Raw genomic sequence first — 16,032 nt, 5'->3', positions numbered from 1 at the left:
GAACTGAGATCATCAAATGAGTGATAGGAAAGCAACATATGGCCTCATTAAAAACCTATCTTTGGAAAACCCAGTGGGACAAAACCAAAGATAGGGAAAAAGAGCACACATATGTTACTTGCTCATTTGATGTATATCTTGGAGCTGAGATGGCTTGAATTGTGGCAAGTGTGTCTTGGTTGATCAAGCTTCTTCCAAGACTCTCTTCTTGCTTCAGTGATGTCTTAAGTAACCCTCCAATGGCTTCTTTGAGTTGCTTGCTTCTGGCTCGAGTCATAGGACCTTCAGATATGACTAGAGCTCCTCCATCAGCTGGATCATCCATGCTCTCATTATCTTCTTTGTTTGGCTGGTCCATGATCATATCAAAGAGCCATCTGGTATTGCACCGTGATGCTTCTGTAGAAAGTACTGAGTAGTTGTACTTCATTGAATCCATGGTGTAGACAGTCTCTCTGATAAGACTTGAGTCTGATCCAGGAGCTTCTGAATGATTCTGCAGGCTCCTGAGTGAATGTAGCAATCTTGCTCCTCAAGTTTTCAGCACGCGCTTCATCAAAGAAGTTGCATAAGAATGCATTCTTGATGTCTCTCCAGGATGTGAGAGGTCTAGGTGGTAACTGCTTAAGCCAATGCGAAGCATCTCCAGCAAGTGAGTACTTGAAGAGCTTGCATAGGAGGTAGTCTTCAGAGACTCCCTCGACTTTAATAGCAGATATGAGATCCTCGAACCTCTCCAGATGGTCCATATGATGCTCGTGAGATAACCCATAGTAGGGTGTATGTCCCACCAATGCGTAGTACTGCGGCTTCAACTCGAAATCCCTCTGAATAGTTGGAGGACGAATGGTTGATCTGTTGGTGTAGAACTGATCTGGACGGTTGTAGTCAGCCAATGTTCTGGGTCGAGCAGCCTCATCTACAGGTGGAGCAGCTCCTGTACCTTCAGTATCGGTCTCCGGGATTGCAGCCCCGTGAACATTTATCATTTGACCTGTTGCATTACGCAGATGACCCTCCTGGTCATACAGGTCTCCACTCTCATCACGTACAACGATCAAAGTCGCAACCATGTCTCGTGGCTCAGTATCGATCGATGTTCAGACTGAAGTATCGATCGATGTCGGATGGAAGATATCGGTCGACGGAAGATGAGTGTCTTCGGTCGACGGTGGTGAGCGAGTGTCGGTCGACGGGATTAGTGCCTGGGTCGACGGTGGTTGACGAAAATCGAGCGACGAACAAGTGTTGTTGTCGATCGATAAAGAGCGCGCTTCTTTGCGGATTGAACGCTCCAAACTTGTAGGATCTGGTGAGAATAGCAGTTGAGTTTCCTTGTTGCTTCTGAAACTGCTGGGCATGTACCTGAAAATCCAAGAAAAAAATTTTATGTCAGAAATTTGTTTTAAACTTAACAAAAATCAAATCTAATAGGCGATCAAAGCTCCCCGGAAACGCGCAAAATTTGATCTCACACAAATTACCCTAAGGAGTGATTTTACTCTCTCAAATAAGAAGTTAAATTGTAGTACTTAGGGATCGAATCCACAAGGAGCTAGGGAACCTAATAAATCTAATTGGATTTGTTAAGTAATGTGGTTTAATGATTTAAATGTAAAATTGCAGTTTGTTGAGTAAGTAATTGCTCGATTGATTGATTGAGATTTTGGTGCTTAAAAAGAAATAGCTAGATTTAGGGTTTTTATTCAGGAGACTTGGAATTATAATCCTACAGATGCCTAATGAGTTGCATGCATGATAATGTAGAGCTCAACACTTATAAATGAACCACTAGGTTCTCGCTTTCTAGGTTCGTCTATTGACCAGTGTCGATCGATGATTCTATATGAATATCGATCGATACACTATTCGAAATGTCGACCTATTATTCTATTTGAATATCGACGTTGGGGTCAAAATCAGTCACGATAGAATCAATGTCTGAAAGTCCCCGGAAAATATTTCTCGCCATAAAAATTTCGTATAATTTTTATTGAAAAGGTTATACGACGACTTCTTGATATATTTTATCGAAAACAAGAAGTAGACATTGTTGGGGTCAAAAACGGTTATCTCGAAATAAACATCCAAATATTGTGTTTCTGTATGAAATCTTTCTCGACACGCTCTCGACAAAAGTTCCAGAGCAAAAGACACGAGAGAAATTGTGGAACCAAAATTCGCACTGTCGATTTCCGTTGAATTAGGAAAGTTAGGAAAGCCCTAATTTCCCAGAGGTCCCGGATTCTCTGCGAGAGCCAACGGCAAGTGACCAAATAAATGCGGAAAATATGTAAAGACAATAAACGAGTTTAGAGAGGGTTGATCTTATTTCGGATCCGCGTAAGAGCATTGCGATCATTACAAAATATGATAAAAGCTTTGGCCGAAAGAGCTGTTGGCAAGTTACATAGTTCTAGCAACCTAAAACCTTAAACCTAGTTGAGTCGCAGCTCGATAACAGAAGATGAAAAAGATACGAAAAAAGTTTTTATTTGATTTCGGGCTGAACCTTATGAAAGGCTGCCTACGTACCCCTTTCGAGGATCAAGCCGAACGTAGTTCGATTGAAAGAGTAGAACAATAGATCGAACTGCCTGGGCGAGTTCGTCTAGTAATCGGGTGCCAGTAATAGAAACAGAGCATGTTGAGAATAACGCCTAAAAGTTTCTAAGTGCAGAGAGTTTTAAGTCTAAAAGAATGGTCCCCTTGCCTATTCAACCTCGACGTCCTTATATACTCCACCTAGAGGCGGTTTGCTCTTTCCCTTTCTGCCCTTGGTCGAGTTTATCGCTTCGCGGAAATATTCCATTTTTCTTCGATCTTCGTGTTTATCTTTGGAAACTTCACATTTATCCTCCGATCTTGACATTTATCTTCTCCTGCATAACAGAAGATAAACCATCATAACGATTGGGCTTGATTTGGTATAAAATCGTAAGTGGGCTATTAGCCGCGTTCTGGGCCCTTTCGGACCGTTTTCCGACTAAGGCGTTTTTACGATTTTATAAAAAGAGCGCTTTCGAAACGACGTTGATTCCGAAGAAAAATCAAATTCCTCGTATAGCGTAGGCAATTCGAGGTGTTCAGATAACCGTTGCCGTTTAATACAATCAATCCGAATGTTATTCGAGAGAACGAGTTCTTGCGGTTTTTAAATCGTAAAGTTCCAATGGTTAATCCGATCGAGATGAAACAAGAGCAGGTTCGTTCTAATCCCGAAGGGGGGAACTGCAAGGACGGGATGAAGACAGCACAATCCTTCCAGCTCGGCGGACGGCCGAGCTGGTCGCGTGTTCGATCCGGCTCAGCCATCCTCCAAACTGGACAGGTCCAGCTTGGCGGATGGCCGAGCTGGTCGCGTGTTCAATCCTGCTCGGCCATCCGCCGAGCTGGACTGGTTCAGCTCGGCTGATGGCTGAGCTGGTCGATGGCCGAGCTGGACGGTGTGCTCTGTCCACCCTTCAATAAAATGGGCATAATTTATGCTTCAAGATGCTGATAGACCTCAGACCAGTGGCATTAGAAAGCTAACTCAAAGATCTATCTTTTGTCAAAATATGGGCTCAATTACACCATGGTAAGGTCTTCATCCGTAGCTAAACATCTGAGGCATCTGTGCAGTTCTACACCTTAAAAGGTCCGAACGAACGAGTTGGACTGCGTGTTTGGTTCCGTGATCCATTTCTCTCGAGTCTTTTTCTCAGGAACTTTTGTCGAGAGCGTGTCGAGAAGATTTCATACAGAAACGCAATATTTGGACGTTTATTACGAGATAACCGTTTTTGACCCCAACAATGTTTGCTTCTTGTTGTCGATAAAATATATTAAGAACTCGTCGTATAACCTTTTCAATAAAAATTATACGAAATTTTTATTGTGAGAAATATTTTCGGGGACTTTCAGACATTGATTCCGTCGTGAGCGATTTTGACCCCAACAATTAGCCCCCCCGGCTGGTTAGAACCATAAGCTTCTAGCGTGAGGTTCTAGCTAGTGGCTTGGCAAGTTAGGCAAGTTAGGTAAGTTAGGCGGAATTAATAGTTGAAAAGATCCGTCGTAAGTGGTCTTTTCGCTCTTCTAAGAGTGGAACGCGATAAGATTGGGGCTGCGCCTAATGACGGCTACCTACGTACCCTTGTTGAAGGGATCAAGCCTTTCGTTGTTCGTTTTGGAGTTAAGGTTCTTATGACCTATTTTCCAGCGAGATCTTTACGGTCTAGTTTATTTGTAGAGGTTATCAGGCATGTTGCTGCCGATGGATTTTATATGGGTGTAGAGGGAAGAATACGAGTTGTCATCTCGTAATCTAACTCTGTGTGAACTGCTATATCCGTGATCTGTTTCGAGAGTTTTCTGCAGTGCGTAAACTTGCGGGGTTTCTGAAGACGCTAGAATATTAGCCAAGAGACAAATTTTGGGATCTCGTATCAGGGTGTTTGATACTATGCCTAGAGATGTTAGAGACCAGTGTACTGGGTTTAGAGCAAGACCTAGGTCTAATCACGGCTTTAGGAGGTGCGATGACTACTTCGACTTACGTTTCATGTATCGTTTTCGCTCTGATTCCGTCCCGCTTTAAAGTCCGCGATATGTTCTTGGCTTACGTGACTTGTATGGTAGGAATCGAACATCTCTTCGAGGACAATTTTTAAGTGTCCCGAAAGTGCTGACCAAAATTTTGGATTTTTTATATAGCACTATTACCCTTGTGTCGGGTTTTCGAGAGCTATCTCTACGAGATGGCTTAGTCTGTTTAGGACGTTGACAGTTTGTTGTGATCAGCAACAAACTTATCGGTAGATATTACCGTTTTTGACTCTTCGCGAAGGATACTTGTTTGAGAAGATGTTAGTGGGTATGACTGTTTAGTCTTCCAAGAAAGTGTTTTTATCGAGGAACATATTTTTGTCGAAAAAACTTATTTTTCAAGCGTCTGCGACGTCTCGCGATACTGAAGGTTGGTTTTTCTTTTGCATGCCGCCTTTTCGTGGTTGAAATGTTTGTGGGCTTGAAGATGTTTCGCGGTGTTGCAAGAGTTTAGTCTTAACCCTACGTCGGAGAAACATTTTTGGTTTGTCTGCGGATGTTTGCAGCCAAAACTGTTATTGCTGTTCGGATGCTAATAGTTTGATTTGCGATCGAGGAATTAGGACCGAGGGGTCACGTAAATTTGTCCATGGGAAGAAGCGTTTTCCTTCATAGTGCTTTGTGAAGTGTTGGCCTACCGAGAACTATTTCGTGCATTTTTGAGTATGTTTCGTATAGCTCTAGGAGCTTTGTTACGAATTTTTCCTTACATGCCGAATATTATGGATAAAACATAGTGGGGTTAAAGTGAATTGTGGAATGTATCGAACTTGGTCAATTGTCGACAAATTTAGGTTTTTCGTTAACCGTTTGGTTACTAGGACTGAGTTTCGTTACGAAGAATTTATCATATGATTTCCGACTGTGGGCTATACGATAATTATTCTCTTAATAGTCACACGACGTTTTTAGACAAATCATAAATTGTCGTTTAGCCGTTAAGTGATGGAGCGATGGTTTCTCAAATAGTTTGGCTTGGCGGGAAGGATGTGATCACTCAGATAGCCAAGGACATTGTAGGTCAAGGATTAGACCATGGTACTTTCGTATTAACATTAAGTTCATGTTAGTTTAAGATCGTCGTTAAAGGGGATGCCAAATTCTAGTTTGGACCTTTACTGGAAGGCGTAATTGACCGAGGGCCAAAGAGCGCTTGTCGAGATTGATAGGCCAAGTTTACCGGAGTTATCCGTGTTAAGATGGCCGATAGTCTTAGAAAACGATTTTCCGCCTTAGGTTATAGTTATTCGATGAATGTTTCGTATAATGTTACCTATAGTCTTATGAAAATTGATTCATTTTTGTCTAAGGAAGACTTAGCCTAAAAGGTTTAATACAGAACCAGTGCGGAGTCAGTTGCGGGACGATTGCCTGCTCGGATGTGACCGAGGGGAACGATACGCAGAAGCCAGTGAGCCGCATGGCAAAAATATGAGACCTATTAAATCGTAATGCGAAGATATCTCTCTTTAGATTGATCATCCAAAGTCAGATTTTACAGCTTTGTATCTGCTATACGAAAAATATTTCTTCGTAAAACTTGTTATGTTTACTTTTGAAAGTTTCTTCGCATGATTTGATCTGATTGTACGAAGGTTTTTTCGCGTAAGTAATGGGCAACCGGTTTTACGAAGGTTGTAAATCGGTGATAGGTATACACATGTCAAAGTAGTGTTGTTTCTGCGGGTTTTACGAGAAACATTTATGCTTTGATTTTAATCTTTGGTGAAGGTTGCTTGGAGTTACTCATGGAGTGTTACCGAAGTTTATTTCGCTATGATCTAGTCGCAGAACATTTTTCATAGGCTTTTGAGAGGATTCTCATGACATATTCGTTTCTGAAACGAATTGGTCAACCAGCGGTCGATCTTGCCAACAATTGGGAAGAAAGTGTTCCCTTTAATGTGCTTGCTGCTACTTTTATTCTCAAGTTTTCTTTGTCGCAAATTTTTTCGATGCATTACCGTGACTCACTTGGTTCAACGGAGACAAAAGAAATGCTTTGATGCTTGAAGATTTCTCGTAAATTGTTTTATACGAAACTGGCTTTATAAAGCCGGAGAGGGTTTCAAGACTTTGGCTAATTGTCGAGTTTCACTTTGATATTGGTACAGGTTTTCTATACGCATGATTGCGACAAGAAATGCTGAATAGTCTTTGAGATTATGTGTGGGAACCGAAATTCGCACTGTCGATTTCTGTTTAAATTAGGAAAGATAGGAAACCCTAAATTTCCCAGAGGTCCCGGATATCTGCTAAACCACACGCCAAGCAATCAGAACACGAAAGTTTAGACGACAAATAAATATATGGAATCGAAAAGAGAGCAAGAAAGATTTTTATTCCGAATTCGCATTTGAGCGTAACAACAAGGTAAGAGCCTTCGGCCACGAGAGCTGTCGGCGAGATTCCTAGTTCTAGCAACCTAAGACTTGAAAACCTAGTTGAGTCGCAGCTCGAATAACAAAAACGGAAAAATGCCTAAATTGCTCTAAGTATCGCTCTGGGTGATAATTCTTGTGTCCTCCTTCTCCTTCAGCCTCAATCTCCTTATATACTTCCTCTAAGGCGGTTTACCTTTTTCCCTTTCTGCCCCCGGTCGAGTTTATCGCTTCGCGGAAATATTTCATTTCCCTTCGATCTTGGTATTTATCTTCGGAAACTTGACATTTATCCTCGGAAACTTGAAATTTATCTTTTCCTGCGTAACTAAAGATAAACCAATGATTGGGCTTGATTCCTATAAAATCGTAAGTGAGCTCTTTGCCGCGTTCTGGCCCCCTTTTGGGCCGTTTTCTGACTTAGGCGTTGTTACGATTCTATACAAAGAGCGTTTTCGAAACAACGTCGAATTTAAGGACATTCCAATTCCTCGTATAGCGTAGGCAATTCGAGGTGTTTAGTTAACCGTAGTCGTTTTATACAATCAATCCGGCGACAGAAGCAGCTGCATAAGAGAAGAGAAGCGCATGATTAACCCAACAACCCAATAAGGGTCTCTTAATGAATTTTTTAATAATAAATGTTAGTTAAAAACTTAGTTAAGAGACACCAACATTTTTGTGCTCTAATGCTAATCTCTTAAATAAGGGTTCTTAAAAAAAACTATTGAGTACATAGTTATTTGGAGAATTAAGTTCTATCTATTCCACTACACAGCCCCTTAAAAGCATGATTATTGGGGGTTCTTAAAATGAGGTTCTTAGCGGAATATAAGAACCAATCTCTTAACTTTTAACTAGAACCAGCTCTTAAAACTCTTATTTAAGAACCGGTTCTTAGCTTTTTTAGTTAAAAGTTAAGAGACGGGTTTTTATATTCCGCTAAGAACCCCACTCTAAGAACCCCCAATAATCATGTTCTAAAAAGCTTACATTATACAGTTGGCATCAAGGGATAGTTTACCTATATCATAAGCTTGACAAGGTTACATGCTGAAACTACAAACTTTCGAAACCTTATGAAAGACTATCAGCTATTTAACGCAAGCCTCATTGTTACTGACCCAACTGTATATGAAAGACTATCAGCTATTTCTCTAAATGACATTTAAAGAAGCATGATAATTTCTTACCGAGTTCCTTGGGACCTTCCTTCTTCACTTCCATCCCTTTGACAAGAGATATAGCCTCAACCTCTCCTGTTATCTTGATCAAGAGCAAACTCCAAAGAAACAATAAACTTGATCAAGAACCCAATGATCCTCTCATCTCCAAAGCTCGACCATAACCCTTATGAGATAATAACGCTTTTATCTACAAGAAAACATAAACTTTCTCATAAAAGTAGTACTCAAATCAAAAAACACTAAAGCTTTAAGCTTTTCATCAAAAAGTCTAAATTGATAACTGAGGACATATCCAAGTTTGACTGCGACATCAACTCGATCCATAAGGTTTCTTGTTCGAGTGTGTTGTGGTAAAAAGAATATCTTAGCACTGACCTTATCATCTTGAGTGAGTGCTGATCCACACAGAACAAGGTCTTTTGTCATTGCAGGTTTGTTTTCCAGCGAAAAAGTTCAGTAGATTTTTTGAGGGAAAATGGTAATTAGATTTATTAGTTAATATTATTAGTAGCATATAAATAAAACTTATACTGAAAGAAACGATATATGCTGAATAGATCTCATACGTTTCTGGTAGACAATTATGAGGTCTCGACTTCTAGTTTGGGAATTTGACTGAAGAATGAGCCGGACAAAGCAGAAGAAAGTCTTCCTGTAAACACTAGCTAAAGCTTTAAGCTTTTCATCAAAAAGGCTAAATTAAGAACCTTTACGATACAATACAATTTCACCATAGGGATTCTAAATCACAATTGATCTAAGATAAAAATCTAAGAACCTTACCTCAGGGAAAGTAATCGACAAGATAAGAAAATCTGAGGGAGAGAGAGCGAGAGATCACAGGGCAGATGGAGGAGGACGACGACGAAGAACAAAGAACGAAAGAAACTCACATCTCTCCTATACCCACTAATATTTTGACACCTGTCGCATAAGATATGTTTCTTCTTTCTCTTAATTAAGAGACGTGTCTTAGATTTATTTCTATTTTTCATTTTTTTAATATCTAATTAGGTTAAAAAAACCATTTAAAAGCGAGCGATAATCCTACTCTAAAAAGTTAGTTCTAAACATAATGCTCGAGACTTAAAGTTACAGTCCAAACAAAACAATAAAAAGCCCAATTAGAGAGTATAACTTTAGCTACAAAAATTAGGAATACACATGACATGTTTTGTCCCATTCTCCCAAATGATGTGGTAGCATAAGGAGAGATCGTAAACTAACTTTATTATCATAGATAATAAAAACAACCATACGAGAATGTCTAACATCTTTATACAAAAAAAAACATATAAGGTCACTTTCAACGCTTCAACTTTTCTTTTTTAATTGCCACGATTCTTCATAAGAAAATTCTTCTGGTCTTGAGCCATTTTGTGAACTCTTTGAGCGTGTTCTCGTCTGTTCTATAATGTTTCATTACGAACTCATGAAGCAAAGACCATGTAAAATCAGGATACGCTCTTTCGCCTTCTAATTCTTCTGGTGGCTTCACCACTTTGTCCATTCGCGGAGATAGGAAAAATACGAGTGTCTTTCTTTCGGTTTGGCTATTTACTACCGCTCGATGCAAGCAACTCTTGTATCTTCCGTTGGTTAGAGCCTATCATCAAACACCTCGGGCAGTTAAAAAAAGTTGTTTAAATTTGTTTTTATGATCAAATCTCCCAAAAAACAATTGTTTAAGTTTGTTGTCTTATTAGTATTCACTGAAATTTTTCTTTTTGGTAAAAGTATTCACTGAACTTAAAGGGGAAGGAGAAGTTACCCTGAAAGTGTCGCCAATGTTAACCACCAACGCTTGGGGGTTATAAGGGATTGATTGCCACTGGTTGTCCACGAAAACTTGAAGACCACTGTTGTCTTGTTGAAGTATGGTTAGAGAGGTTGGATCGCAATGTGGTCCTGACCCTAATACATCATACGGTTGCTTGCACTTTGGGTAGTAATTCAATCTCAATATGGATTCGTTGTCTTCGAAAAACTCTACAAAATGGCTCCTTTTGATTCCAAGACTCATTGCAAGAAGCTCCATGATCCTTAGTGAGAGATTGCTCATGGCCTGCGCGTATTCTTGATAAACACTCCTGCATATATACATGGAACAAGTATCGTTTCGTTTACGTATAATAATCACTACATAACATGAAAAACGTAAACGACGTAGTAAAAACAAATAAAAAGAAAGTGTCTTTTATATACCCAAAATCGTTGTATCCGTATCCCATTTTCTTAATAATGAAGTCTTTAACGATTTGGGAATGATTCTCGCTCTTTTCCTGTGGGGAGAACCTAAACGACAGCATTTCCTTCCAGGGGAGATTCTTCTTGAATTTTCCTACAAAGCTACTAGTGTAACCCCAGCTTTCGTCATGGTTCCTCTGAGCCTTTTGTTTCTCACAAGTCGGTGACTTAAAGAAACTGTCCATTAGTGTACATGCACTAGACATGAGTCCCTCATCGACTCCATGGTTGGTGACCAGGAAGAAACCATGTTGTTTTGCCCCTTCTGCCACGAGTCTTGTTGCCTCCGAGACCAAGAACTGGTCGCCGGAGAGGACACCGGCGAGGTCGATGAGGGGGATCTGGAGAATCGGAACGTTAGCAGAGGGTTTCTTATCCTCCGGCCATACAAACTCTTGAGGTATTTGGTTTTGTTGATTGTTAATGACAGTCGAACCAAAGAGTGTCAAAGGGTTATCTTCGGTTTTCTGTCCATTGAAAGAGAGCTCTGTGATGTATTCCATCTCAACCGAAATGAATAGATGTTTAATATTTGAAAGAAACAAGAAAAGGAGAAATAACGTTAGAAGTAGGCTCTCTCTTTTCATTAATTTTCATTAAGTGTTGTGTAAATGGAGAGGAGAATAATCACATTTATAAGAGCGAGAAGAAAGGTCTTTCATAATATAAAGGCATGGTAGAATCTCACTATACACAGATAAATGGCAATTACACTGAACACGAGATGTCCGTTTTTATATTTTATCATAAACATTTTTTGTCCATGCATAAAGCCAATCAAAACCTTTGACTACTATAGCTGTGTAACGCTAATCTTATCGTATGAACAGACCTGGTTGAATCTAATTATATAAAGACAGATGTCATTTACGTTCGAAGCTACGGACCACATGCACTAGAACGCAGCGTTTTGCTAAGGTGAGGGAAAATACTCTTTTTTTTTTTTGAGGGAAAATATTTGCTACAAGGATTTCTAGGATTTCAGCTTTCACTTCGATCAACCTTGCATATTGGTGCCGTCTAGGCAGTTCTGATGGGGACTAAGGAAAGTTCAGTCAATCCCCATATCAATAACACTACAACACCATGGTTTATGTGGTTCGAAGTGACTATGTTCTGAAAGACCAGGATTTAACCCTATAAAAATACCTGACGAAGTTTTAAGTAATGCAATCCTTCTTCGGAAGGAATTCTGGTAGGTTTGTTCCTTTCTACAGCACCTCATGTGGATAAGATTCACATTATCGTAGCAAAGTATGGCAGCACAGCACAGGGTAGACCACAAAATTATTTGGGTTCAAAATCCACTTACTTGAGCTAAAATGCCGAGGAGAAATATGGAATATAGAGGATGTTTAAATGGTGGTGGATAAATGGTCCCCATATACGGAGGGAGAGGAGCAAGAGTCTGAAAAGATATCTGTCACACCCGATTTTCTTGAAATAATATAAATGCGAACCTAACATAATAATAAATACTGAAATAATAATAATCCACATTATAATAACAAAGTCAAATACCATACCATAAAGTCAAACCGTAAATACTAATAACAACAAGTCTGAAATATAAAAGACAACATAAATCCGAAAATCTGGAATAGGAATAACATAAATGATAAAAGCCCGATAACGATAAAAGCGATAAAAGCCCAAAAGCCCAATAGTCCAATAGCACCGGTTTGATAATCACTCATGCTCGTCGGTCTCACCTGAAAAGGGAAAAGAAAAGAGGGGTGAGCAACATGGGAGTTTCCCAGCGAGGTATGGGATGCTAAACCGCAAACCACTGACTCAGTTCATAGTACTACAACTATGTAGGCTTAGCTCTAGCAAGAGACAATCATGGTGCCTATTACACTACACAGAACAATCATAGGCCTATTGCACCATACAACGACAAACAATGCGATGATAGTACATAGCTAATCTCTGCACCCCGCATTCTCCTCATAAAAGATATATGTACATAACTCTCCAGGCGTCGTTAGTACAGTATAGTCCACTCTATACCCCCGCAATCCAAAAAGCGTCCCTAGTACAAACTTTTGTGTACCCCGCAATCTCCACAAACAAGGTGTAGCTAGCAAAGACGTCATGTGACTCCGCAATCCACAAACATAGGCAGCTAGTACAAACGTCTCAGTACCCTGCAATCCCCACACATGGACTCACATATATATACATATATATAACCGTTCTCAATCATTTCACACAATCGTTGAATCCTCTATTATCCAATTTCTTGTTTAACAATCAATAATAGTAATAAACAAACAAGACTCTCAAACAGACTCGATTCACAGAGATGGATCATGTTTCGAAACTAAACTTTCCATAACGGTAGTACTAAACTAGTTCAGGATTTAAACGGAGTGGCCCTCACCTTAGCAATGAAGAGAAGTGGTATCTAAGAACTCCAGCTGCTCAAATAGACTCCAAATATAAAACTAGGGCCAAAAATTGAGTCAGGACGCCCTTCGAAAGGTTAAAAACAGGTCTGGGCAAGGTCTTCGAAAAAAGTCAACATGCTGGTCAAAGGTCAATCCGGTCAACCCTTGACCAAAAATCAATTTGACTTAACCAATCGGTTTTCCTTAACCGATTTCGAATTCAACTGAACCAGATCCTAATTAATTGCAAACCGGTTTAATCCTAACCGAAATTAATTTCTAATAACCAACTGGTTTAACCTAACCAACCCAAAATCAATTTAAACCAATTAAACCAATCAAACCACTGGTTGACCAAGTCACCGAGTCGACTCACCGAGTCGACTCAGCCGAGTTGGCCGAGTCACCGGCTCCGGTCACCGGCGGCAACAGCAGAGGGGGTGTCTTACTGGAAAAGTCACCGGCGGCGGCGGAGAGGCGGCAGCGATGCGGCGGCGGCTTCCCGGCGGCGGACGGACGGCGGCCGGGGACGGCAGCTCTGGGAAACGGTGGTCGGACATGGTGGCGCGTGGCGCGGAGGTATTAGAGGTAAAAAGAAAATGTTGAGGTAGTGGAGGTAAAAAATGGATGTATAGAATTAGGAAGAAAACAATCCAAACATGAGGATGTATAGAAAGGCATTGTAAGGTAATCTTCCTCGAAACTAAGAAAAATAAAAAATTGACTTCTTAGAATTCGACTTAAACAACAAAGGGTATCAATCTCTTGTACCGTGCAAGAGATTCTCCCAAATAAATCATTACATGTTTAAGTTTTTTTTAATGTTTGCGTATGTAACAAATCAAATAAATATTTTGTAGTCCGTAACTCTGGATAAATAATCAAGGTATAAAGAATATTGATGCGGCTCTAGGGTTTTCGACGATCGTAATGGCGATTCCTAGATCTGCCTGATCTCGCTACCGTGGCCTTTTCGCTCTGTCTCTGCCTGCTTTCTCCTGGCCACAAGGGAGACTACCGTACACTCCTTGTAGGCGCCTCCATTTCGTAGTGCTGGTGACGTAATTCCGGTGGAGTACCTCCCAAGCATTAGCCTTTGTCTTGATCTTTGGAATAGCGATCCCTCTGATTATACGCTCGTTGACGTATACGCATCAGAAGGTCTCGACCGGTTGACGACCCTGATCAAGGGTTCTCGATCGTTTTGTCCGTCTCGTACAAGGCAATCTCGCTTGTTTGTCTGTCTCGATCAAGCCCTCGTATACATCCGTTGGTGATACACGCTGATCTGAGTCTGGTTTGTAGTGAGATACTGGTCTGATCTGAAACGGTTCAAATCTCCGTTTCTACTTTTGTTTACGCTTCTGTGTGATCTCATATCTTTGTATGGGGTCGTTGAATCGTCTGAGATCCGCTCATCAGGCGGATATCAAGGGTAAAGGGATCCTCTATGAGGATGATGATGCACCCATTAAGCTGGTGGATCGCGATGATTCTTTTGTAATCAAGGAGTTTGGTTTGGCTCTCATTGGCAAGATTCTTAATCCAAAGAAGCAGAATGTTGAGAAGCTGTTGCAAACAATGCCTTCTCAATGGGGTTTGTCTGAGAGAATTACCGCAAGTGATCTAGGGAATGGGAAGTTTTTATTAAACTTCATGACTGAGGAGGACCTGAACTCGGTGCTGAGACGAGGCCCATTCCACTATAACTTCTGTATGTTCATTCTGGTGCGTTGGGAACCCATTGTACACGATGATTATCCATGGATTATTCCTTTTTGGGTACAGCTCATTGGCTTCCCCCTTCACCTTTGGACTGATGCGAATCTAAGAAACATAGGAGGGAGAATTGGCCATGTCGATACTCTGGAGCTAACTGAAGGCCGCATGCTTATCGATGTTGATTCACGCCGTCCGCTGAAATTCTCTAAAAAAGTGGAATACGAGGGTGACGAGGTCACGATTGAAATAAAGTATGATTAGTTATTCAAACACTGCACCACATGTGGCCTGTTATCTCATGAGAAGGGATATTGTCCCAATGTTGACGTTCGATCAAGGCTACAACATGTGGAAAGACCTGTGTTCTCGCAACTGCAGCAGAATCAAGATGTGTCTCGTCAAAACTGGGGGAGGGACGCTCTGGCAAATACTAGAGCTACTCAGCAATCTTCGTTGCAGAGTAGAGGTATTCAATCCTCGCGGTACTATACGTCCAAACCCTTAAGGTCTGATGACAGGAGTACTTGGGGACAGGTAGCTCGATATTGGGAGGATGATAGCAGCCGTGGACGTCATTCTGATAGGATTATCCGTCGCAGAGATGATCACTCAAGGAGAAGTAGATATGGTGGGGCACGGGGTGCAGGTCCTTATGCGCGCCCAAGTGAGAAGATATGGAGAGCGAGACCGAAGTTGCATGACAGGCTGGGAAGGAATCAGATTGAAGGTGATTCTGCAACCAATGCGGGCTCAACATCCCGTGAGATTGTTCCTTATGAACGATCTCCAACGACAACATCGCCTACCAATGTTGGCTTAGCTGAAACGAGGAGCGGTGAGAGATTAACCTACAGGAAGCTAGCAAGCACCATTGTGACTCCAGTGCGCGCAGAGCAACCCATGGAGAATAATGTTACGTTGCGTGGTAAGGGTGAAGCACGAACGATCGTGTTCTCCCCTTCGGGCAGCGCGGAGACAAGTCACCCTGATGATCTTATCATTGGGGCGCTGAGCAATATGGAGCTAATGGATCAGTCGGAGGGAGCACTAGCGGCTGATGGAGCTGATGGTAACGATGGTGATGACCTGCTAGAGCTTGATCTTATGGTTTTGGAGGAGAGTAAATCCCAGCCGAGGCCTATCGAAGACTCGGGACGTAGCTCCTGGAGGGCTACAAGAAGTAAGAAGCCAGGCGTAAGGCGCAATACCCCTTTGGGTATCAAAAATAGGAAGTTTGAGGTCCTTCGTAGGGGATCTCCAAGTAAGCATTCGACGGCTGCAGGTTCACATGTTGCAGAGGGCGGTGGAAAATTAAGACGGCATCATGGCTCAAACAAGGCGAAAGACAAAGCATTAAAACTTGATGGTTTGATGAGTTCCAAATACTCATCGAGACGTGATCAATGAAGACAATCAGTTGGAACTGTCGAGGGATTGGGAACGACCTCACAGTTCGACGCCTCACGGAGATGTGTCAGAAGCATCGCCCAGGACTTGTGTTCCTTTCTGAAA

The 16,032-nt window shown here is 41.3% G+C and overlaps 1 protein-coding gene and 1 long non-coding RNA gene across 3 annotated transcripts; both read right to left on the bottom strand.

The window, feature by feature from the left end:
* Positions 1-1,270: 1,270 nt before the first annotated feature.
* LOC106337483 lies at positions 1,271-9,080 on the bottom strand. 2 transcript variants are annotated; one of them, XR_001269028.1, is made up of 5 exons: positions 8,942-9,080; positions 8,725-8,810; positions 8,534-8,574; positions 8,165-8,345; positions 1,271-1,365 (listed from the first exon to the last, which is right to left on the bottom strand). It is a non-coding gene; the product is annotated as an uncharacterized LOC106337483 (long non-coding RNA). The 2 variants fall into 2 exon arrangements; XR_001269027.1 differs by lacking the exon at positions 1,271-1,365 and adding an exon at positions 7,301-7,537 and having other exon boundaries at positions 8,942-9,079.
* A 342-nt stretch (positions 9,081-9,422) lies between these two features.
* Positions 9,423-10,995, bottom strand: LOC106340955 (gibberellin 20 oxidase 4-like). Its single transcript, XM_013779775.1, has 3 exons — positions 10,364-10,995; positions 9,930-10,248; positions 9,423-9,764 (listed from the first exon to the last, which is right to left on the bottom strand). Exons 1-3 carry the CDS (start codon positions 10,990-10,992, stop codon positions 9,504-9,506), a joined length of 1,209 nt encoding a protein of 402 aa, XP_013635229.1. The 5' UTR covers positions 10,993-10,995; the 3' UTR covers positions 9,423-9,503.
* Positions 10,996-16,032: the final 5,037 nt, after the last annotated feature.

The sequence above is a fragment of the Brassica oleracea genome, chromosome C4 (genome assembly GCF_000695525.1).
Source record: "Brassica oleracea var. oleracea cultivar TO1000 chromosome C4, BOL, whole genome shotgun sequence".
NCBI lineage: Eukaryota > Viridiplantae > Streptophyta > Magnoliopsida > Brassicales > Brassicaceae > Brassica > Brassica oleracea.
Note: the sequence above shows the minus strand (reverse complement) of the source record. Positions and strands in the feature narration are given on the sequence as shown.

Bases quoted from the DNA above. Each gene is read 5' to 3' on its own strand.
- LOC106340955 (XM_013779775.1), bottom strand. From the start codon at position 10,992: ATGAAAAGAGAGAGCCTACTTCTAACGTTATTTCTCCTTTTCTTGTTT. The intron at 10,249-10,363 runs GTATATAAAAGA...GTATATATGCAG, and splicing joins TACGGATACAACGATTTTGG to GAGTGTTTATCAAGAATACG. The intron at 9,765-9,929 runs GTAACTTCTCCT...GTTTGATGATAG, and splicing joins ACATTGGCGACACTTTCAGG to GCTCTAACCAACGGAAGATA.